General features: G+C 34.8%; 2 protein-coding genes across 2 annotated transcripts; one reads left to right on the top strand and one right to left on the bottom strand.

The window, feature by feature from the left end:
• Positions 1-1,492: 1,492 nt before the first annotated feature.
• LOC123515933 (ubiquitin-conjugating enzyme E2 K-like) lies at positions 1,493-5,358 on the top strand. Its single transcript, XM_045274862.1, has 5 exons — positions 1,493-1,645; positions 2,092-2,244; positions 2,600-2,682; positions 3,042-3,205; positions 3,367-5,358. Exons 1-5 carry the CDS (start codon positions 1,505-1,507, stop codon positions 3,501-3,503), a joined length of 678 nt encoding a protein of 225 aa, XP_045130797.1. The 5' UTR covers positions 1,493-1,504; the 3' UTR covers positions 3,504-5,358.
• LOC123515931 (solute carrier family 22 member 15-like) lies at positions 4,762-24,033 on the bottom strand. Its single transcript, XM_045274857.1, is given in 12 exon segments — positions 4,762-7,320; positions 7,670-7,913; positions 8,103-8,264; positions 9,952-10,086; positions 11,135-11,362; positions 11,877-12,098; positions 12,336-12,541; positions 12,791-12,892; positions 12,895-12,944; positions 16,361-16,561; positions 23,176-23,260; positions 23,730-24,033. Coding segments are annotated over 10 exon segments (1,629 nt in total). The 5' UTR covers positions 16,494-16,561; positions 23,176-23,260; positions 23,730-24,033; the 3' UTR covers positions 4,762-7,173.
• Positions 24,034-24,283: the final 250 nt, after the last annotated feature.

Below are 24,283 nucleotides of genomic sequence, written 5' to 3'. Positions count from 1 at the left end.
CCCGCTCACCAAACAAGACCCATTGTTCGTTATCATATGTACCTATTCCTCAATTGATCGACTTGAGATTGGCTTATCGTTGACAGTGCAGACATGTTACCTTCTTCTTGATATCTTACAAACCACTGAAATACATTATAATCACTAATAAATTCACGAGAAATCGCTCATTACTGTGTGTGTGTGTGTGTGTGTTTTTTCAGCCCTTATCTCATAATACTAATGACGCCTATCTTGTTCCCACTGCATGTAGAGAAACCATAATGACAAGTCCTGTTAGGTTGCATGGCACAACCAACACCACCCTCTCCCAGTTTCCTTAACACTCGAGAATCAAGCCACACAAGTTACAGCGTCTGCATTTCACTGAGTTCACTTCCTGACACAGTCGCACGTACGCTACTGTATTTTTAGCCATACCACATCAGGATCTATTTGATTTATTGTATCACTACGTTATAGATTGAAGCTACTTACACAAAACCTGATTACCTGACAAACATCTTCCCCTACCCCCTCAATCACTCCTTCCCCCCAATTCTCTCTCTCTCTCTCTCTCTCTCTCTCTCTCTCATCATAGATTCATGGAAAATAAGATGACATTGAATTATGAAAAGGACTTGTGGTCTTAATAAAAAAATAAAAAAAAAAACGATAACTACCATATGACATCGGTATCATAATATTTATTTCGTGTCCACAGGAAGGCTTCCCGAGCAAGACGATGAGTCACCGCATTGTCATTATTACATTTACTCATATCCTCATCCTTACCGTCACTTTTATATCTCTTTTCAACAGTCACTGCCGGGTACTCAATCTGTACATCATATACCTTCATTACTCCAAAGTAATGTTTCTGTGAGAACATTTATACATTCTTCGTCATTTCCCATCACGTACCGTACGTCACTATCATCTTTTTCTTCTTGGAGTAAAGGGACAATCGCCATCATCCCTCCCCACCCTTCTCTCTCTCTCTCTCTCTCAGTATAGCCTACATACATGTTCTTTTTAAGAATAGGAAAATTTTTATCAAGTTAATGCATAAAGCCTCTGACTCAGCCAAGCATGTTTCCTTTTCCATAATTCAAGTATGCAATGTTGAATATAGATAAAAAGAGTCGTGCTGCATGCTGACATTAAATGGATTAAAATGTAGGCAGTGGGCAAAAGACAAAAGTTCGTCTTATATTCAGGATACCTTTTAAAAATTTAGTTTTTCTTTAACTTAATTTTCACCATTTCTAACATAAGTGAGTTATAACCATCAAGAAAAGGACATTCTCTTATTAGAAATGTATAATAAAGATGAACAAGTGGCTATTTATAACAACTGTGAGCAGGAGGCTACGTGTGTATGATCTATCATGTATTGTTCGACTTATATGACACTTTTTCAGATGTCAGTATAACATATTTCAATATACACAAATAAATATAATACAAATGTAAAAATGTAAATGGCAGGAAAGTTGATATGTATGACTGTGTAAAAATGTAGATGGGAGGGAGGGGGGGAGGAGGCCAGTCAGCTGGGTGGACCACAACACTGTGGACGGGGCACAGTAGCACCTCAGACATGGCCAACATTGCGATACAGAGGATCAAGAGGGAGTTCAAAGAGGTTATAAAGAGTGATGAAGTAAGTTTTCTTGTTTACCTTTGTAACTTATGGCAGTGTGTGGTGTGCCAGATGCAATGAAGCTTATGCCTGTCACAAATTGTCACCACTGTCTCTGCTTCCTTTATTTCTACCTTTACATATATTTCTAATTACTCTGATGATATTTGGTATTTGTCTATTGTCATATACACCTCCTCAATATTCAATGCAGGAGGAAGAACTTTTATGCTACCTTGAGAAGATTTTCAAAACATTCACAAATACAGTTATATGTTTGCTCAAGTAACATTGCCTCTGGCTCCGTCTAAGGAGTTCGAAGAGTTGAAGACTAGAACTAACTAGAAGGCTCCACTAAGATTATTAATATTAGGTAACCAACTAATCTCATGACATGTCTGGCATCTTTACATCTGCCAGGATTAAACATGTCATGTATTTGCCATAACTTTTATTTCAATTTGCAGGCTCAAAAATGTGCCATAAATGTGGAGCTTGTGGGTGATGACTATCGAGAGCTGAGAGGGGAGATAGCAGGGCCGCCGGACACACCATATGAGGGTGCCACGTTCCAACTCGAAATTAAAGTTCCTGAAACGTATCCCTTCAACCCCCCAAAGGTAACTTGTTGCATGGGAGAAAGACGTATTTCACTATGTTTACTGGAAAAATTAAGAACTTTTGGTTTTATCATAACTAAAGAAGCAAAAATTATAAAGTAACCAGTTTTCAGGGAGGTCAGGTTTGAAGAGCCAGACTAATGTTCCGGTACGAACGTGTAGCAGGCTAACATTTCTATTTACACATAAACTGCTGTTTGGTTTGTTTTGAACACTTTTGGAATATGAATTTAAGGATGGTGTATTTCCTTGTAAATTCCTAAATCTTGGCATGATTGTCTATTTTTATTGTGTAAAAAGTTCTCTATATATTTTAATAATGAAAAGAATATTTTTTTTATGCTCTCATTATCAGGTAAAATTTGTCACAAAAATCTGGCATCCAAACATCTCTTCAGTCACAGGCGCCATTTGTCTTGACATCCTTAAAGATCAGTGGTAAGTGTGTTTTAAGGCTTTCTTTTTAACTTTTATTGCCCCCAGATTAATGATTTTTTTTATCTGTAAGTGTCATTATTGGAATAGTGAGAACAATTTATGTATTTATAGGTTTTATCTTAAAATCAGAGAATTTTGATTATCTTCCATTTCACAAAATAGTATGATAACTTCATATAAGGCTCTACTTGTTTTCTAATAGATGAGCAATCACTACAGCATGAAAGGAAATTGAGCCAAGTGATTTCCTTCTAGGTAGCAGAAACTTGACTCTAGGTGATCTTGAAAAAGAAGAGTTGAGGCCATTTAAAATGTTTCTGAAGGGATAAGTAACCTTACTACTGTGTATTAAATTTCAGGGCGGCGGCCATGACCCTGCGGACGGTGTTGCTATCTCTGCAAGCTTTGCTGGCTGCTGCTGAGCCAGACGATCCCCAAGATGCAGTTGTTGCGAAACAGTTCAAAGAAAACCATCCACTCTTTTTAGAAACTGCTCAATATTGGTCACATGTACATGCTGGAGGTAATGCTATTTTTTTCAAACTTTTCAGAATAAGCTAACAATAGTTAGCATCCACTTATCTTACAATATTTTGAATATTTCTGCCTCAGCTACCATATACAGAAAAATTAAATCAGGTCTCATTAAATTAGGATGTCTTATCCTATTGTTCTTCTTTCCAGTTCCCAAGGGCAATAGTGAATTTTCTAAGAAAGTTCGTCGCCTGATGGACATGGGTGTTGGTGAGCACCAAGCTTTGGTAGCTTTGTCGTCATGTAACTGGGACATGGACCGAGCCATTGAGCAACTCTTTTCTTAGATAAAGGGAATGGATGTGTTTCACCAAACACTAGGGTAGGGGACAAGCATACCATTACAGCGGCACTGATAAAATCACAAAATCATTTTTTGTCATATCATCTTCTTTCATGGCATCCTATATACTAAATAGGGAACCACTGTATTGATCTTGCTTGATGCTGCATTTTAAAAATTCCAGCCAAAATTGATCAGAATTTAATACAACATGGATTCAGTAGCTATCTTGGTAATGCCAGGTGTCAGAACAGTGATGTCCAACCAGTGGCCAGACCTTTCCAAGAGGCCTTTACCAATTAAGGGGGATTTTCTTTTATTCACTTAAGTATATTTCAAATTTTATTAAGTATTATGTTATCTGTAAATTTAAAAAAAATAAACTTACATGCTAACAAGTTCAGTGTTCTTGTGCTTGTTTTTTTTTTCATGTAATATCCTAAAAACCCAAAAATTGCCAACAATCAAGTGTGTCCTGCCAGGAAAGGTTGGGCATCCCTGTGTTGGAATGTATTTGTGCAGGAATGGAGGGAGAAGGTTATGCATAATATGATGCTTATGAAAGTACATTAACTATTGAGTATTCTGTACCATGATTCATGCTTTCTTTTATTCTTTTTTGTATTTGTTTTTAAAGGTACCCAGGTTCGGTAGGAATCACATTGGAATTGTTAAGGTAAAGATACTATTTCTAAGAAATTTTAAAGTTTGAAAACTGATTTAAGCTGGGAAGATATAATATAAGGGCATGGAAAAGACAGGGATTGTATAAATTACAAGGAAATAAGTATACTCAGTTTATCAGAATAATAAATGGGTAATTCAAAAGACTGAGTGCCAAATGGTGATGAATAGGATGGTTTTGATGAATGTTGAAGTTTCATAATATACAAAGGATACATGAGAAAGAGTGAAAGGAAAAATAAAAAAATGATTGGGAGATGGGATAAAGGAGACACCGAGTTATAGAGGCATCTCTGATGGTGTAAAGAATGCATGGGGAAGTGTGAAATGGTGCATTTTAACATACAGGGAAGACATACTGTGAGATGTGTAAGGTTTAGATTTATATGTTTCCAGTTTAAGTTTGTAAATTATTTAAAATATTTTGAATGGCTTACTTTATGTAAGGTGTCACCCACATGTTTGGGAGAAGGCTGGTGGAATGGAAACAAATCCTTTAAAATTAAGGAAGAGCTCATTTCTAGGACTCAGTATGTCAAGTAAGAAAAAATCAACTAGGCAAATAGAAAATAGTTTAAAATAGCTTAGGCTGATAAACCAATGATTTATTGACTAAGAAGTGAAATATCCTAACAAGTACAGATAAACCTTTCCATTAAGCACCAAAGAAGATTCTACTAGCTATATATAGTCCAATCAGCAGTGTGTAAGAGGGGGTCTCACATGCTCAACCACTACACTCATTTATTTCCTTTATCGATAACAAATTCATCTAATGCAAAACATCAGTATCACAAAGATTATCTAAGGTAATGCAACTCGTTTTAGGGTTAATATCATAATCTGAGCTTATTTGGCATTGCATGCATTGATTTCTAACTATAATGTTCCATTACCTTAGTCTCTGCTTGGAGCTGAAACTTGTTCTTTCTATATTACACTAGAGCTGCAGCGACACATCAGGAACAGCTTGACTCAGTATGAACAAATGAAAGCAGACTTTCCACTGAATGCAATGAGTTTGTAGATTTAAAAGTTTCCACATATGAATATAGGATAACTCTTAAAGGTTGGTATTTATAGAATATGTTTATTTTTCCACATATTATGTCTCAAAGAAGTACTTTGTCATGAATTTAGGTAGAATGTAAAAATAATAAAACAAACAAATCTAAGCTTCACTGCAAAATTACTCATTTCTTCACCCCCAATCACATAACAATTCCTGTGTGACATGGAACTTGTATCTTTTAGTATTCACATTTCTTTACAAAAATGTTGAAAAGTTTTTCCAGCTCAAAACCAGAATCATACAAATAAGAACAATCCAGCCATATTACTCATGAAGAACAACCATACACCACTTAGTCACCATCTTTCCTTGACCATTCAAACCCCAAAACAATATGGAAAACTGCATGAGTGGAGCTCTCTGTGCATTCCTGCTCACAACAGTGCAACCCGCTCCTTTATTACTGATCTCAAAGATAACAGACAGTGCAGGGATGGCTAAATATGTGCTATTATACTTACTGCATTTGATTATTGCCATATTATGTGCATGATTACAACTGCATTCATTCATATTCATTGTTTTAATGTTATAATCATTAAGTGCAACCAAAAATATGTGAGATACAGAGTCATATAAATCTCAAGTTTTTCGTGCAGATGCTTCTTATGTGCATATTACATCATAAAATGCCTCTACATTAAAGAAAAAAAAATCCAGAAATCTAATATGTCAGAAATGCCATGATTGACATCACCAGATTTACATAAATCTGTTTTTACTCAAAAATGTGTTCAGTGGGAGGGCTTATAGTTAACTTTTTCCAAGCAGATAGATTTTTGAGGGAAAAAAATAAAAAAAAAATAAAAAAAATCCTTACAACAAACGAGAGAAAAAGATCTTTGGTAACATATGAGTGAAGTGGAAGACATTGGGAAGCCATGGCAATGATTATGATTAATACATAGATGCATTTTTAAAGCCAGTGGATGAGCTCCAAGCCTTCTAATACATCCTGAATTTCTTTGTAAAAAATTATGGAGTGACCAGCATTTGAATGGTGTTCTATTTCATATAGGTGATACTTCAAGCTTTGGAGTCTCATTCTAAATTCACTTTGGAAATTGTGATAACGCAATTCACTATATCAGTTCCTCATAGATGACAATGACTGACTGAAATCCACTTTTGATGTTACAGCAGTTGTGGTCACTGTCATTATCCTTTATGACTACTGAAGAACAAAAACCTTCACTGTTGTAATATATTTTTTTTGTCTTTTATATCCTTGGCTGGTGTCCACAAAGGAAAATAGCCAAGATATTCCACCTACGTACACATGCAGTGAAAATCATATTCACAAGTAATCCCTCACATTTTGGGCTCTAGGTGCTAGAGAATTAGTCCTCATCTATCACACAGAACAAGGGTAAATTGCACTGCATACTTGCTCGTCTGCCCATCATAGCCTGACAGCTGTGGTGGTTTACCCCTGCTGCACCACATTTGACTTAATCAGATATGAAAAAATCTCCTGTTAAGGCTTTTGAGACCACTAATATATATATATATATATATATATATATATATATATATATATATATATATATATATATATATATATATATATATATATATATATATATATATATATATTATTTCAGGTTTATGTGTATGTAGTTAAAATTGAGTATTTTCCTAAACTAATTAATAAGTAATTTTCTTTCTACCACCAACAATCTGTAAAAACAGCTTCACAAAAAGTTATAAATGAAACTTCTTAAAACAATGGAACAATGTGTACGTAATTGAAAAAATACAAAATTCTATAAAAAAAAAAAATAATAATTATTATGCAATGTTTGAGAATCAACAACTACATCAAAATCATAAACATTTATAAAAGAAAACAAACAAATTGGCATGAAAAGAAAATGAATTAATATACAAAACACAACTAGATACTTGATTTTGGTCATTAGTCACCACCTTCCATAAGAGGAAGCTCATCATCATGGACAGGCTTATTTCTGCCTCTTGGGCTGGGGGTGCTGGACTGGACTCCTTGATCTGTTTCTGTTTCTTCCATTTCCAACTTTTTATATTTGGAGTGACTCACTGTTTTCTGGAGGGGAAGATAGGATGAATGTGATTAACATGGAGACTTGATGTTGTGTATGTATCCTATCCATAGTACAAGGTGAAGATCTTCATGGGGAGGATCTAAAACTTGCAACTCATTGAGTGCTGATGAGACATGGTGAATAGGAGGCCCAAGAGACAACAGGTTGTCATTGTTTTCTTCATATAAACTAAGCATTAAAATGACTGCCAACCATATGATTACCATGTTATAAAGAAAATAGTGGCCAATCTTCTAGATATAAACAAATAGTAACTCAATATATAGATTATCTTGAAAATAATGAGGTATGTAATAAACAATTTGATGCAGTATGCACTCGGCTACTTACACTTGAGTTTCTGAAAGCCAGCACATCTGAGATTGTCTCTGGCATTGCTAGACCCAAGGTTTCAGGAAGCTTAAGGTTTAATAGTCCTGACAGCAATGTCAAGAGACCAAGTACAGTAAACTGGAGATTAGGCATGACGTCTCCCAGCATCAGAATGAATGGTGACAACATTCCTCCAATCCTGGATGACACAGACACAATTCCCATTCCAGAATTCCGAATCACCGTTGGGAATATTTCACCACTAAAACACAATCAGAAAAAGAAGTAGTTAAGATTAAGTACAATAATTTTCTTTAAGATCCATATTACTTCTGATGATAAATCAGTGTTGAAAGAAAATAATTACGAAAATGGATTCATTACTGTAAAACACATACAAGACTGTAGATGCATGTACATATACAAAATATTATGCCACTTTATTGCTTGCCTGTGAATGTAGATGGCGGTAAAGCTGGCAGATATGCTCAGTTTGCCACAAAGAGCAAGGGAGGTGGTGAGATACAGCAGGCTTGAGGGCAACAGCTGGATACTGAGGCAAGCCACACCTCCAATAAACATAAAGCCACACAATGTCACACGTCGGCCAAGTCTGTAAGATAATAACATTACGTAACTGAGTTAACTGACCAACCCAAGATAATCAGCTGATCAGCTTTAACCTCTTTGTGGCAGCAGGTCAGATAAGTGAACTATCAAGTAAAACAATATCTTTATATAGACTCTACCGACTTTCATCCATACGTCTATATATAGTTTCCCAACAATTGGGTACTCCAGATATATAGACTCTGCCGCAAAACTGAACAAACAATTGAATCTATATTTCTATATTTAAGTCTTGTTTGTGTTTGATTGGTGATAATGTATGTCAATATATTTGTATGAATATTTTAGTTACTCACTTCCAGGAATTGTGACCTGGATGTAATTCATTTCCCCTTTTCTTCGTATTTTTCATGTACATACTTGTTTTGTACCCATTCATTTTTAGGCAACATTACTGGCGTGTGGTAACATAAATAATAGGATAACAAAGGGCCACCAGGACCCATCTAGGTTATCCTGTATCAGTCGCACAGCGACCTCGTCATCAGTACTTAAAGATACACTTACAAGTACACAATTCATTATATACTAATTCTAAATATTTGGCCCATTAACAGGGCTAAGTCCTGCAGCGAAATCCTCTACAATTTGTGGTCCCCATACATGGGGATCATGTCTTGTTTAACTATAGTAAATTTCTTATAAAAACTATCATGCAGTGCTATACATAATTATAAATCTAATAAATTTAAGTGCTTATCTAATCTGTTTTTAAACATTGTCAAACTAGTGCTATTTACAACCGTCTCTGGCAATGCATTCCAGAAGTCTACCACCCTATGACTAAAGAAATATTTTCTTATATCTAACCTGCAGCCTTGCTTTCTAATCTTCCTGTCATGATTTCTAGTCCTATTTCCCTCCTCTAAGGTAAAGAAAGATCTCACATCTATGTAGTTTGTATCTGAGAACATTTTAAATAACTCTTTTAAATAACAGTTCTTTCTCTTTGACATGATAGGTTAATAATAAAAAAAAAAGTGTAAAAAATGCAAAAAAATTCAAGTATTAGCTTATGTGTGTAGCAAATCGACCATCAACAAAGCACAAGTGGTGACTGGCCTTGAGATGCCATTTTGGCCAGTGTTTGGGTATTTGAGATGCCAAATAATGATTTATTTTATGAATTTTGTTACTTGTAAGGAAAAGTCTATATATAGACCATGCTACAACTTAGTGTGGTAAAACAAGAACAAGTGTCTATATATAGACAATCTGACAAAAGTCCCATTTTTAAAACGTCAATATATAGATCCTCTGCTGGGAAGGGGTTAACTGTCCTATTGCTACATAATATCAACACATATATCTCCATTATAAAATTGATGAAAACAAGAGATAAATTTATTTCCAAAGAAGCCATATGTACATATCCCATCAGGTAAATGATGTTTGTAACTAATGCCACTTTAGTATGTTGATTTTCACATTACTAAACAATGTACCATAATATTCTTCCTACTGATTAAAGAACTAGAAAAATTACCCAATCTGACATTTGCATCATTATTGGTTTCAATATCTGGTAGCAAGACGTCAGACTGTAATACTAGCATCATTAATCCTAACACTGGCATAAATACATGCTTCTGGATTTCCTAATTATAAAAGTATATCAAAGACTAAAAAGTAGAAGCAATTGGCTCAGTAACCTTGAAACATTCTCTCACCTGTCAATGACACACATGGTGACAAATCCAGCAGGGATTTCTACTAAACCATTTAGAGCTGTTGAGACATAAATATTTCCCCCCAAGTCACTTGCTGCCATGGTGAGGGCATAATAACTTGCACCGTTGACAAACCTGTAAAATATTCCTCTAATGAAAGTAGTGCATATTCAAAGCAAAGGATATCAGTTTTCTTATTTACAATAAACACTGACCCCATCTATTCAAACAAAGGCAATCTCAAACCAATTAGTTTAATTAATAATTAATTAATTACTGTTTGTTTGAAAACATATAAAATTCTTTTTCTTTCGAGTCAATGACTAAATCTCCATATAGGTTTGCAATCACATAACTGAGAAATAACTTAATTGTTGCTTTAACCCTTAGCCGGCGGTGGAACTATATATAGACGGTCCTGATTGTATCAAAAATTTGCGGGGTGACTATATATAGACTCGTCTCCAAAATTTATCCCTTGTATTTCTAAGCATTGACTATATATAGACGGCCACGTGTGAGTGCCCCCGAGCCACAAAAATGATAACTGGCAAGTCAAGAGTGGCCTTGGTGTACGTGACTTCTCACACTCATACCACACTCTGTTCCCAGCTTTCAGGCAGGATGGAGTGCTCCTGTCTGCCTGTCATTCCACCAATATAGTATTATTTCTTGGACATATTTGGGAATTTTAGGCACAACCATGCTTCCTACAAGGAGGAGAATCACTGATGAGGATTTACAGCTGATTCTAGCGCATGATTTAGATGATGAGTTAGTAAGAGAGGAAACCATCACATAACTGAAAAAGCAAAAAACAAAAACAAAAAAAATTGGGAGGGTGGAGGGAAACCACATCCAGGTCACAAGTCCTGGACACATTTTTTAATGTGGGTGTGAGTGACTCCATTATTCTAGTAAACATATAAAGAAATTTCACTTTAAAGCCTAAAGTTTGATTTGAGAAACTTGTAAACACGGCGCGAAATTGCGGTAGAGTCTATATAAAGATGCTGTCAAAACGTAACAAAATGCGGTGTAACTAAATTTATGCTGCACACCAGTACGCGGCAGAAGCTATATATAGACGATTCACATTTTAGGAGACAGCCAACGTCCACTGCCGCCGGCTAGGGGTTAATGTTACTGTATACAGCTACATAAAGGTAAAGATTTATCTTACCATGTATATAACAAAATTAGTGTGATGATGGCAATGTATGGGTGGCTGACCAGAAGACCCAATCCTTTGCGCTGCTTTTTGTCCTTGCCTTTGTTTATGGATGAAAGATGCCACTGCTTCGGTAATTTACTTGATGTGAGATTCTGCTTTGCAATGGCCTCAAGCACTGCCTTAGCTTCATCACTCCTTCCTTCAGAGGCCAGCCATCGTGGACTTTCAGGGATGCAACTGTAAGACAATAAAAAGAGAAGATATCTAACAATGTTCCTCAGAAATCATCTATGGTTTCTTACTCATATGATACAAACATTTAGTTGATACAGTAACCTAGAAGGCCTTAAATGTTTGATGAACATTACCTTACTAAATGTGTAATAAAAGGCATTGTTGCATTGTAGAGTAAAACTGAAGTGAAACTTGTTGTACATGTATGTCTCTAGCAGTTGTACAATATGTACTAGCAATAACGCGCTGGCCTGGTATTGCTAAGGTAGGCAAATCGAGTCTTGCTTGGGGTCATAATTGTAAGCTGTTTACTTGGAGGTTACTGGTGTGGTTGGAGCGCCACAGTGGTGAGTTGGGTTTGCTTGGTTGACGTTCTGGAGAATACCAGATGTGGTGGATACCAGAACTAAAAACAACGAACTTTAACTTTAAACTTTTTAATGCAAAGTGAGCTGACACTAACATCATAATTTTTTAAGCAAACATGATAGCAGTTGTTATAGTAATCTTAACTTACCATGGTAAACTGAGGAATGCAATGCCACAAACTGAGCAAATGAGAGTGAGAGTTCTCCAGTCAGAAACTGCAGATGCCAGAAGAGAAAAAACAGCAATGCCTACAGCAAAGGACATGCCTAAGACAATGCCACAGAAACTTCTCCAGTCCATTCCAACAAGCTCCTGAGAGAGGACAAAACCTGCCACAATGATCAGTGAACAGCAAACACCTCCAAGGAACCTGCAATAAGAGTCATAAATGTCATACATATACTTTATAATAATACTTCAAGGGCTACTGGTAACTTGCTGGATACACAGTCTCTAGTAGCCTCTTATAGGATCACTTCAGTACAAATCAACTTTAGATTTTTTATTTACAAAAATGTTCAAATCCTCTTCATTCTCTACAAACAAAATAGTAATACTATTTCCATCCAAACAAACTCAAAAGCAGTTGAATACATGCATCACTCACCTAAAAACTACCATAATTAAGTATGTAGGAGCAAAGGCACTGAATCCCTCAAAAGCTATCGTGCCAAGGAGTGCCAACATTAATGTCTTCAGGCGGCCTATAATGTCTGCTAGTCCACCTAGCACTAGCGCTCCACTCATTACTCCAAACATCCATACTGACTGCACCAGAGCCACTTTGTACTTTTCATTGCATATCAGGTTCCACTGTAAATGAGAGATTTACTATTATGACAAAAGAAGAGAGGTTCTGGATCCACAGTTGGCATTCAGCAGAATGCACTACCTGATCCATACATGCCACTATTGAGATTTGATCAAGTTTCATAACTTGTACAAGTCATCATGAGTCATTACCATTAATTTGAAAGAAAGATTCTATTTTTATACAGATCAACATTAGTCACATGTGAACAACTTATCACTTATCAATAAAAATACAACTTGTGTACTCACCTCAGTAGCAAAAGATTTGTACTCTGATGTATAAACAATTCTACAGTTATGTACATCATTGTCAATGCACTCATTGAGAGAGAGAGATTTTTGAAACTGGTACCAGACTTTGCACCTTCATCTCTGGGGAAGCACTGGAATGTTGGCTCCACACCTGCAGAAACAATCCAAAATTACCTGTTCCATAATGGGACAGAAGCTCTGGTTTTATCTGAGATATGTCACTTACAGTTTTTAAGTATGTATTGCAAATAATGTCACTCCCCCCCCCTAAAAAAAAAAAAAAAAAAAAAAAAAAAAACTTTTTATCAGAACAGGATACATCCATCACAATTATGACCTCATCCTCATCTTTAAAGATAGTCATGTAACTTTCACCTAGGTGGTTTTACTATATTCTGTATTAGATAGATACATATTTTGTATTGAAAGTGAGCTTCAACAGGTGGTGCAAATAAAGTAAAGGGTAAAGCCCATCATAAAAACTCCAATACAGAAGACTAAAGATGAAAGGAATGGCAAATAATCCTAAACATTTGAAAGTTTATCAGAGTAAGGTAATTATATAGAGGGCACTTATATAGTTTAACAATAAAACACAAACATAAATACAAGAAAGTAGAATACCTAGAAACTCTTGTACTAAAAGAAAGCCAAGGAGTTGTGAATTCCTACAGGTGTACAATTTGCGAGAGCAAAACATTCACATGCTCATAAGATAAGTAAGCATGCAAAGGATATAAGACAATAGAGACTTGCTATGTAAGAGAAACTGATGCAGCAAATATATCTGAACTTTTCTTGGCTCAATAGTTTGTGATCTACTGTATGCAAGGATATTATTAAAAAAAAAAAAAAAAAAAAAAAAAAAAAAAAAAAAGATCAGTGTAATGATATAGGCACCTTAAACTTGACATGATGCATGTATCAGCAACATTGATTATTGGTGTAAACTTAACTTTTCAAGGCCTTCAGTAGATACATGTTTAAGAAGCTCAAATGTTTGCTGCTGTATCACTCTCTAACAAGAAGCATTATTAAAAATGAATTGAAAAAGAAAACATTTAAGAAATAGGTTAATAGGCATATTTATCAATCAAATCCATGCAATTTAGATCTCTTAAAATTACCCCTTTACCTGCAGCTTTTTATCAAGCTCAGCATGAATAAGAAGCAGCTAAGCTGGAATAAAAATGCCAAACAAAATAACATTTTAAAGTAAAATACATGTTAAAACATTAATATATGGTGAAATTACATACACAAAGAATTACACTGAATACTATATTGCCATTCAACAAATATGTTATTAGCACAACAACACGAAGCATCCATCATGCACAGGCTCATTAATCAATTTCTGATGCATTAAAATATACTACCCTATCAAGGCTCATGCTACCTACTATGCTATCACTGCCACTGAAGTCAGATAATAAGGCAATGACAGCTTGAGAGTCCAACTGGCATACATGCAACAAAGCAATTATTTACATAAAATTTTTGTTAATTTTGAAAATCATATATACCTAAAAAAAAAAAAAAAAAAAAAAAAAAATATATATATATATATATATATATATATATATATATATATATATATATATATATATATATATATATATATATATATATTCTCTAAAACAAACACTAACCTGACAAATCTCAAAATGCAACACACCCACTGAGAGATTCTTCAGGTACATCATTATATACATGCAAACACACACACACACACACACACACACACACACACACACACACACACACACACACACACACACACACACACACACACACACACACACACACACACACACACACACACACACACACACACACATATATATGGAAAGTGTAAAGGGGAAGTGCATGGACAGTAACAAATAGACTCTTATGAATGACAATTTTCTTACAGGAATTATAAGGGACATCATGTCATTAAAGATATGTTGATACAAAAGAAAATCATTAAATAGTGACAAGACAAATAACTTGAAATAAGATTCCATAAAATACTTACATAATCAATGCGTGCTCGAAACTTAAATTACACAAAATGGTGCAGGCGTATGGCATGGTTGAAATAAATCAATTTCATGTGTGACATAACAATACATACTGCTCCTATGTCAGAACAAATAACATATAAGAATAATGTTGCTGGTGGTGGTGTGTGTGTGCATTTAGCAAGCTGTAGTGAGCAAGACATGACTTTCAGTGGTGCAGTACTCTCTGTTTATTCATATACATAGTATGTATTTGTTCGGTTGTTCCTTTTGTTGAGGTACATTGTTTGCCTCTATCAAGTCTTCCTCTTGTATATTCAAGATACATTTTTGTATCATTCAAATATCTCCCATTACTTTTCTCTAAAATTTTATTTGTGCAACAGCAAATAATTTCTATTTCTTTTTTCTAGTCCATTCATTCACTATGTCCTCTCTACTCTCTCTCTCTCCCAGTATATATTGTTATTTCCATTTATTGTAATCTCTTCTAATGTTAAGATTTCCAGCTCTAGAAATAATGCAATGTCTAAGTGAGGTACAAGTAAAAGATGAGTTAGAAATAATGTATAGGATTACACAGCAATTGTATGAAATTTTGGTAATAAATAAAAAATAAAAAATGATGAAAAATCCTTAGTTGCCAAGAGGTTATTAAAAAATATATATATGGTTTAACTCTAATGTCTTTGAAATCAACATAGAATGATCTGAATATAAAAGCTTAAACAATTGGCATAAGCTAATAAACAAAATAAACAAAATATATGAATAAAATAAAATACAGGTCAAGTCAATAAAATGAATAAAAGAATACTTATACCCTACTACTACCACCTAATTATAATAATGGTATCAAAATAATAAATAATAATAATAATAATAATATAAATAATAATAATAATAATAATAATAATAATAATAATAATAATAATAACAATAATAATAATAATAATAATAATAATCATTATAATTTATATTATTAACATTATTATTATTAGTAGTAGTAGTATCAACATCATCATCATCATCATAATAATAATAATAATAATAATAATAATAATAATAATAATAATGATAATAATAATAATAATAATAATAATAATAATAATAATAATAATAATAATGATAATAATAATAATAATGATGTTCAGACATTCAGACAAGTTGGAGGAGAAGGTGAAGAGAAACAAAGGTGCAGGGAGGTGAATCTATTCCCAACTAGTCTGGGACTAGTCGGGAATAAACTCACCTCCCTGCACCTTTGTTTCTCTTCACCTTCTCCTCCTCCAATAACAACAATAATAATAATAATACATGTAATAATAATAATAATAATAATAATAATAATAATAATAATAATAATAATAATGTATGCTTAGTTGAAAACTAATAATAAAAAAAAAAAAATTGTAGAAATAAAATATGAGAGAACTGAAAAAATAGTGACTGACAAGGCAGAGGGCAGGGTCTTTTGTGTTGGCAGCAAGCTATGTCTTTACCCACCACCTTCTGCTCCCATCATAGCAACTACATGACTGAAGGGTTCCACTGTACCTACCAGTGAAAACATTAAGCAGCATATGAGGAGCTATGAAGATCTGCAGTAGGGAAAGACCAAAATAGTATATTTTCTGGCTGCGCCCGAACTGTCCAGTGACACTGATCACATCATCCAATGTAAGGGGCTTCATTGTTGCAGACAGCACACCACCAAACAATTGTGTTCATGGAGATTTTCCTCGTCTTACAGTACAATGTTCTATTTTCATACATAAAATAAATAAAACAATCATTAGTTCAAGACAGACAAGAGAAATTGATGAAATCAGCTTTCAGTTGGGGAATCTTCAGCTCTACATACTGAATCTAGATAACAGGAGTTGGAAATAGCCCAAAAAATTTTCTCATACACAGGCATATATATATATATATATATATATATATATATATATATATATATATATATATATATACATTAGGGTGTTTCATAAAATCAGACAATATCAGATATTTGTTCCTCATACATGCCTGAGTTCCTCTTGCCAAAATATCATCCCTCTCCTAAATCTACCCTCCTATGATAAAATTTAAGGGTCCCGAGAAATTAAGGTTTTCATGAAAAAAACTTTTTTTTATAAATAATTGCTGCTTTATTTTCCCTAACAAAAGAATAATTGGCCAGAGAGCACACATAAAGTACAAAAATTATAAAAAGCAGTCTCATATAGTTACTTCATTATTTCTGCCTTTTGCTTCTTTGGAAATTCTTTTCTGTGCTTAAAGACTGCTTTCAATAAGAACTGTTTGTCTTCTTCTTTTGTTGTTAATGTGGAATTGAACTTTTTGATAAGAGCTATCCCCCGTTCAGCCAAATCATTAACCACAGCCAGGTCATGGACCTTGGCTTGACCTTCAAGGTACTTTGAGTCACTTTCCCAAGACGCAGGAGGATTTTGAGTAAAGGCATCATCAATGTTGAGAGTGGTAAACAGATCCATCGTCCTCGAGGTTACAAAATCAGATAACGTTTTTTCTTTAAATGAGCCAAGGATGTTTTTTCCCTCAATACACTTTGCTACTTTCTTCAGTGCTGGCTTTAATAGGTTATCTTGCATTCTTCTTTTTTCCTCTTGGTTAAGTTCTTTATCAAAGAATGCCAAGCCAACCAGTGCCTCTGAGAGGTACCACAAATGTCGCTTCATGGCTGCTTGTGCTTCCTTGGCAACAGTGATGATCACTCCTTCTTCTTGTAATGTTTCCATGTCTTGCAAAAACTCCAGATCAACAGCTGGAGCCTGCTCTGCTCTTGGTGCACGACACCAAGCCTTTGCATAGGCCAGGGCAACAAAAAGGCAGATTTCTGTGACACCTTTAAGTTCCAACTCCGTCATCTTGAATTGGTCTTGTAAAAGGTATAGCTTCAATGCATAGATAGCCTTTGCCATCCACCGTGCATTGTGATATGCTCCTGGCTTCCGGAGAGGCACATTAACAGTAGTCTCTTCCCCAAGAAAGAGAAGGACCAGCTGAAGAAGCTCTTTATAGTCATCCCGCTGCTGACAGATAGCAAAAGATTTTCTCACAATAAGAATAGTTTTGTCCCTGAGACCCTAAAGAGGTTCGGCAATAGTGCAGCTAGTTGTCAGGGACCTATCGATTTCATTCCACTGATTCTTGAGTCTTTTAAAGATTTCAATATTAGGCCCAGTGGTGGGGCCCATTGAGAGGTGGAAGGCTTTGGCTAGAACAATTTCATAAATGTGATGCCTGCATGCTAGGTATAGAAGTTGTTTCTCAAGAGCGTCCTCAATCTTGGTGCAGGCACCTGCATGAATTCCAGTGTTCGATGATGTAGTGTCAAATGATAACCCCTTGATTCTATCTGACAGGTGGTGTTCCCTTATGCATTCAATGCATACACGTGCTATCTCCGCTCCTGTACCAGCTGGAATTTTTGGAATCCCAAGCACACACTGATGCATAGGTATTACTTATGCATCAGTGTAATTTATATAACAATTATTATGGAAAACACACACACAGAGACACTAACCTCTCGCTGTGAAGCCTACAACCAGACTAAGCGGTAAGCGCATGATAGGCTGACGGAATGTAAATTCTCGGGACCCCTAAATATTTTCCAATCAGGCTGAAACTTGTTCAAACTTGTTTTCTGAGCCAGTGGAACAAGATAAGCAATGAGGATGAAACTTCCTTACAGTTTTATTTTTCAACCCTCTGTCATGAAACACCCTAATATATATATATATATATATATATATATATATATATATATATATATATATATATATATATATATATATATATATATATATATATATATATATATATATATATATATATATATATATATATATATATATATATATATATATATATATATATATATTACTGTGGTGAAAAACAATGGCCAGTCATACAGGGGTAGGGTCTTTTTCCATCACAGCATTATGCTGGTTTGCAACCATTAGCATGACATCACCATCTCCCAACACACACTGCAGTACTGCCTGCATGGCTATCATGGTCAGAGGAAGTGTTGTACCATTGTTTTCTCATTCAAGCCATCTTTTAGTCCAGTAAATCTAGCATAAAATTGTGCCCAACCTAAAACAAATTGCAATAGATTGTTTCTCACTTCTGAGTGACTTGACTAGTCCTCAGGTACATCATACTAAAAATCCCCATGAATCCATGTGGTGGAAGGGGGTCAACGGCGGCCATTTTGGAATTTTCTTAAAAGTCATATATCTGGTAAAATAATAGTTTTATCAGGAAACACAACTCAATAAAAATTGTTCAGAATTGATTGTTTTATAGCAATGGCAGGTTATTTTACAAAGATAAATAAATATATAGGAAAAAATAATAAAATATTAAATTTTGATTGCTGATTTTATTTTCAAAGACATATTCCTCAGAACTAGTGGCATCCATGACAAAATGCATCGAAGTAAATATTGTAGAACAAACTTTCCTCTTTTGAAATATATATACAAGTTTATGCATATTTTGAAAATTGACAAAGTTATGAGGGAAAATATACAGAAAGAAATTGTTGCTTGGTGCATACTAGAGCATGCTAAGGAAGATGCAGACCGCCAGATCGTGAAAGCTGCATAGAATCTGCAGGCAAGAACAATGTATTAGTAGGTGATGACACAGATTTATTGGTTCTTTTGGTGTATCACACCCATTATCATTCTTTTCAAGGCAGACAAAATAGTTACTTCAAAAGTAAGTTGTACATAAAAAGCAAAGCAATTGGTTGATGTATGTAACAACATACTTTTATTATGCCATACTTGTGTGATTCAGTTTCAAGAGTTCATGGCATTGGCAAGGAGCTGCATTGAAAAAATAAAAGCAGACATTTTCTTGAGCAGGCTGCAATATCTTGTAACGGTGATTTCAAGAAAGAAGCACTCATAGAAGCAGGTGAAAAGGCTTTGGTATGTCTATACAATGGTAATAAGAAAGAAAATCTTGACATCCTGCGTTATAAACGTTTCCGAGAAAAGGTTTCAAGTAGTTCAAGATTAGTTGAGGCAAAGAGTCTTCCACCAACATCAGCAGCATCAAAATTTCACAGTTTGCGTGTATGGTATCAGATTCAAGTATGGAAAGATAAAGGTAGAGAACACAATCCAGAGGAATGGGGATGGTTAATTGAAAATGGCCAATTAATGCCTGTGAAGACTGACCGACCACCTGCACCAGAAAAATTATTGCTAGTCAGCAAATGCAACTGTAGATCTGGATGCAACACCCAAAGATGCAGTTGCAAGAAACACAATATTGAGTGTTCTCTCTCTGTGGCCATTGCAAAGGGCTAACCTGTTCAAACTCCCTGTGCCAGATTTTGTTCTTGATGAGGATGATGAATACCCTGAATATTAATTGTGTAAGTATACCCTGCAGGAAAGTTTCATGAATATCAAATGGGTGGATCAATAAGAAATTACTGTATTAGGAATTAAATTATAATACTTGTAAAAAAAACATGTTATGTTTCTTTTTACGATTTGGTTATTGAAAGGAAAACAAAAAACATTCTATAGCTGGACACTATCTATTACTAAGTATTTAGAAACCTCTTGTAATATGTTTTAAGGTTTAACTGGAGGTACTATATATGTTTTTTTATTATTTATTGGTGGCTTTCTGTCTATTGTATCTCATATCTTTGTTAATGTTCAAAATATGGATAAACTTGAATATTTCAAAAGAGGAAAGCTTGTTCTGCAACTTATATTTTGATGCGTTTTGTCATACATGCCCCTAGTTCTGCAGAAAAAGTCTTTGAAAATTAGCACATTTATTCAATTTCAATAGTTTATTATTTTTTCATATGGGTTTAGGAGAACAGACAACATTAATAATAAATTACTACATCAGAAATTAAGTTTCATTATTTGTAAGATGAAAAAAAAACTTTTTTGTGCAATTTGGTTTCTGAAATGAAGGGAAAAAAACCTTTTCATAGCATGACACTAATTATTACTAAGTGTTGAGAAACATTATAATGTAATACATTTTAAGGTTTGACTGGAGGTATTTATTATTATTTTTTTAAGGATGGCTTTTTGTATATTTTCCCTCATAACTTTGTCAATTTTTAAAATATGCATAAACTTGTATATATATTTCAAAAGAGGAAAGTTTGTTCTACAATTTTTACTTCGATGCATTTTGTCATGGATGCCACTAGTTCTGAGGAATATGTCTTTGAAAATAAAATCAGCAATCAAAATTTAATATTTTATTATTTTTTCCTATATATTTATTTATCTTTGTAAAATAACCTGCCATTGCTATAAAACAATCAATTCTGAACAATTTTTATTGCGTTGTGTTTCCTGATAAAACTATTATTTTACCAGATATATGACTTTTAAGAAAATTCCAAAATGGCCGCCGTTGACCCCTTTCCACCACATGGATTCATGGGGATTTTTAGTATGATGTACCTGAGGACTAGTCAAGTCACTCAGAAGTGAGAAACAATCTATTGCAATTTGTTTTAGGTTGAACCCTAGATTTACTGGACTATTTTGTTTGTGCATCCCTTGGTTTCAGGGCCATACATTGTTGACTATGGGTAAAAGGAAGTCGTTAACGTCTGTAATTATTCCTCAAATCGTACGACTTCACAAAGCTGGTCTCCAGACATGAGAAATACTGGGGAATGTTGGTGTGAGTGAGTGATCTGTGAGACACTGGGTGAAGCTTTTCAAGGATGATGATGGTGTCGAATTACCATCTACTAAACCTTGGCATGGCCTGTGTCAGAAAGCAGATGTGGATTTATTCATTCAATTCTCTGGCAGTCACAGTAGGTGTACTCTCTAGCTACCTTTCGGGCACAATTAAAGTATGTACAGATGTCTTCTTTGAGGAGCCAAGCAAAGGTTTAGGAGACAGTAACTTGATGTTCCACTGTTGTCCTTGAAAAGCTTCACCCAGTTTCTCACAGATTGCTCACTCACATCAACAATCGCCAGTATTTCTCTTGTATGGGGACCAGTTTTGTGAAGCCTTATGTTCTGAGCTATTGTTACAAATGTTAATGACTTCCTTTTACCCATAGTCACCAAGGTATAGCCCAGATACCAAGGGAAACACTGAAGAAAGATGACGCAAATGAGAGAATATTAGCGCAATACTTCCTCTCACCACAACAGCCATGCAGGCACCGAGGCAGTATTGTGGTGTGTTTTGGGAGGCAATGACCATCATGCTAACGATTGATACTTGGCATAATGCTGTAACAGAAAAAAACCTCCCCCTGTATGGCCATTGTTTTTCATCACAGCATTATGCTGGGGCACTAACCCAGCATAATACTAGAGAGAGAGAGAGAGAGAGAGAGAGAGAGAGAGAGAGAGAGAGAGAGAGAGAGAGAGAGAGAGAGAGAGAGAGAGAGAGAGAGAGAGAGAGAGAGAGAGAGAGAGAGAGAGATAATGACAAAATACACAATTTGAATGATAATTTTTTATGATTTCAAAGCAACTATAAATATACTTATGAATGTCATACTGAATAAATATTCATGAATAATTCATGCAAATCACCGAGCCTCTACTTTAATAAATAGTGTTGTTACTCATATAGCATATACAGCAAAAGCAATCAATCTTTTTTACTAAAATACATAAAAAAAAAGACATGATATTGATATTCTAGCCCCAGTTCATGTTCCAACAAACCAAATTGCTTCTAGTAATCATTGCCAAGTAATACTGATAAGCTTCATAGAAGTGTATCAGTTTTAGTTTTATCTGGTAAGCCATGTTTTGTGAGAACCTAATGCATCATGTTTTTGAAAGACAACCATGTAAGGAGGCCTGCCTGACATCTTGGGTATCACTATCCTAGCACACTACCATAATCGGGCATTGTTGCAATGAATCATTGCTGATAAGATTATCGTTAGTGATTTGTCAATTAATGTGATGCATACTACATTTTCTGTTGAACTGTCTTCTATAACAGTTATTGAGGTGCTATTAGTCTTCCACGCAAAACATTACTGATGAATACACATGTAGGCTACCTACTTTCTTCATTCCACACAATGCACTCTGGTATTTCTTGGCCAGATTTTTTAAAAATAAAGTTTGAGCAATGGTAGTTTTGGTTATTTCTACACCAACTATTAGTACACAATTAAAGCTCATCAGAATGAAACTCAGGAGAGGTGAATCTCACATTACTTTACCTTTTTTCACTTCAAAGGTGGTGGTAATTCCATTTCATGAAAGCGAGGAAATGAAATCACAAAAATCTATATCTTAACGCAAGGTATTTGAACACAGATAAAATAATCACAAAAAATAAAAGATAACTCACCATTTAAGTCAGTCAGTAACTGATAGGAGAGAATTCAACATCTGAGAAATAAGAGTAGATAAATACTTCCATGGACAACCAGAATCTGCAATAAAGATAATTTTCAGCAATGAGTGGAGAAGTCATTGCATGTCAAACCCCATTGTGATGGGAGAAAGAAGAATCTTTCCATTTTCTGTGCTTTAGCTATGATCCCATTAAAATTCACTGTAAACTAACAAACTCACATAAAAACAATAAAGCTTCTATCCAACACTTATGGAATGGTTCTAAGGAACACCAGCAAACCATTACATAAGAGGTAATGAAAGAAGCATTTAAGTGTAGTTCTGAGCACAGCAATCCTGCATAACAAGAAATTTGTAACAGATATGCTTTCAGCAACCAGTTTTGTATCCAAGCAGAAACAAACATACAGAACAAAGGAAGAGTCATTTAAATTACACTCCTAGCTATAAAGAACAGAGTATTAAATCATATTAAATTTTACGATGACGATAAAATCAAACATCTCTACCTTTAAATGTGTTAGTGACGTATGGCAGTAATCTTACCTCTTGCACTGTACCTACACATCTCACAATCAATTCCAGCACATTGTATGGTTCACAGTAATAATTAGCACCTATTAAAACGTAAAGAATACACAGGTGGCCATGAAGCTTCACGCGAGTATGTGGTAACAGCAGGTGACTTGACAGCTGTTCACTGCTTCCCTCCCACCTGTAGCAGCCAGCAGACTCGCTTCTCGGCTGGCCGCTGCCACGCAATGTGAGTCTGTCTGTCCAGTTGAGCGTGGGAGGGATGGAGAGCTGCAAAATGACAAGAATGCATTTCTCATATCTGATAAAATCCTGTCTCACTTCCTAAAAAAAAACCCTCCTTTTTATCTTCCTTACGTTATCATATAGCGATATACGGAGTTTGTTGACAGCAAATGCCATAACCTTACTAACTGTATTTGCAGTGCTCTCTCTACTTACAGTTTTTTCTTTTTATTTTCTTCATCATTATAGAAATTTCTTTCCTTCTTCCCTCATTCCTTCTGCGGTATCTGTAGTGCACGAAAGCCGCAGATATAAAAATTACCTTAAGATTAATGAACTTA

The sequence above is a fragment of the Portunus trituberculatus genome, chromosome 40 (genome assembly GCF_017591435.1).
Source record: "Portunus trituberculatus isolate SZX2019 chromosome 40, ASM1759143v1, whole genome shotgun sequence".
Lineage (NCBI taxonomy): Eukaryota > Metazoa > Arthropoda > Malacostraca > Decapoda > Portunidae > Portunus > Portunus trituberculatus.
Note: the sequence above shows the minus strand (reverse complement) of the source record. Positions and strands in the feature narration are given on the sequence as shown.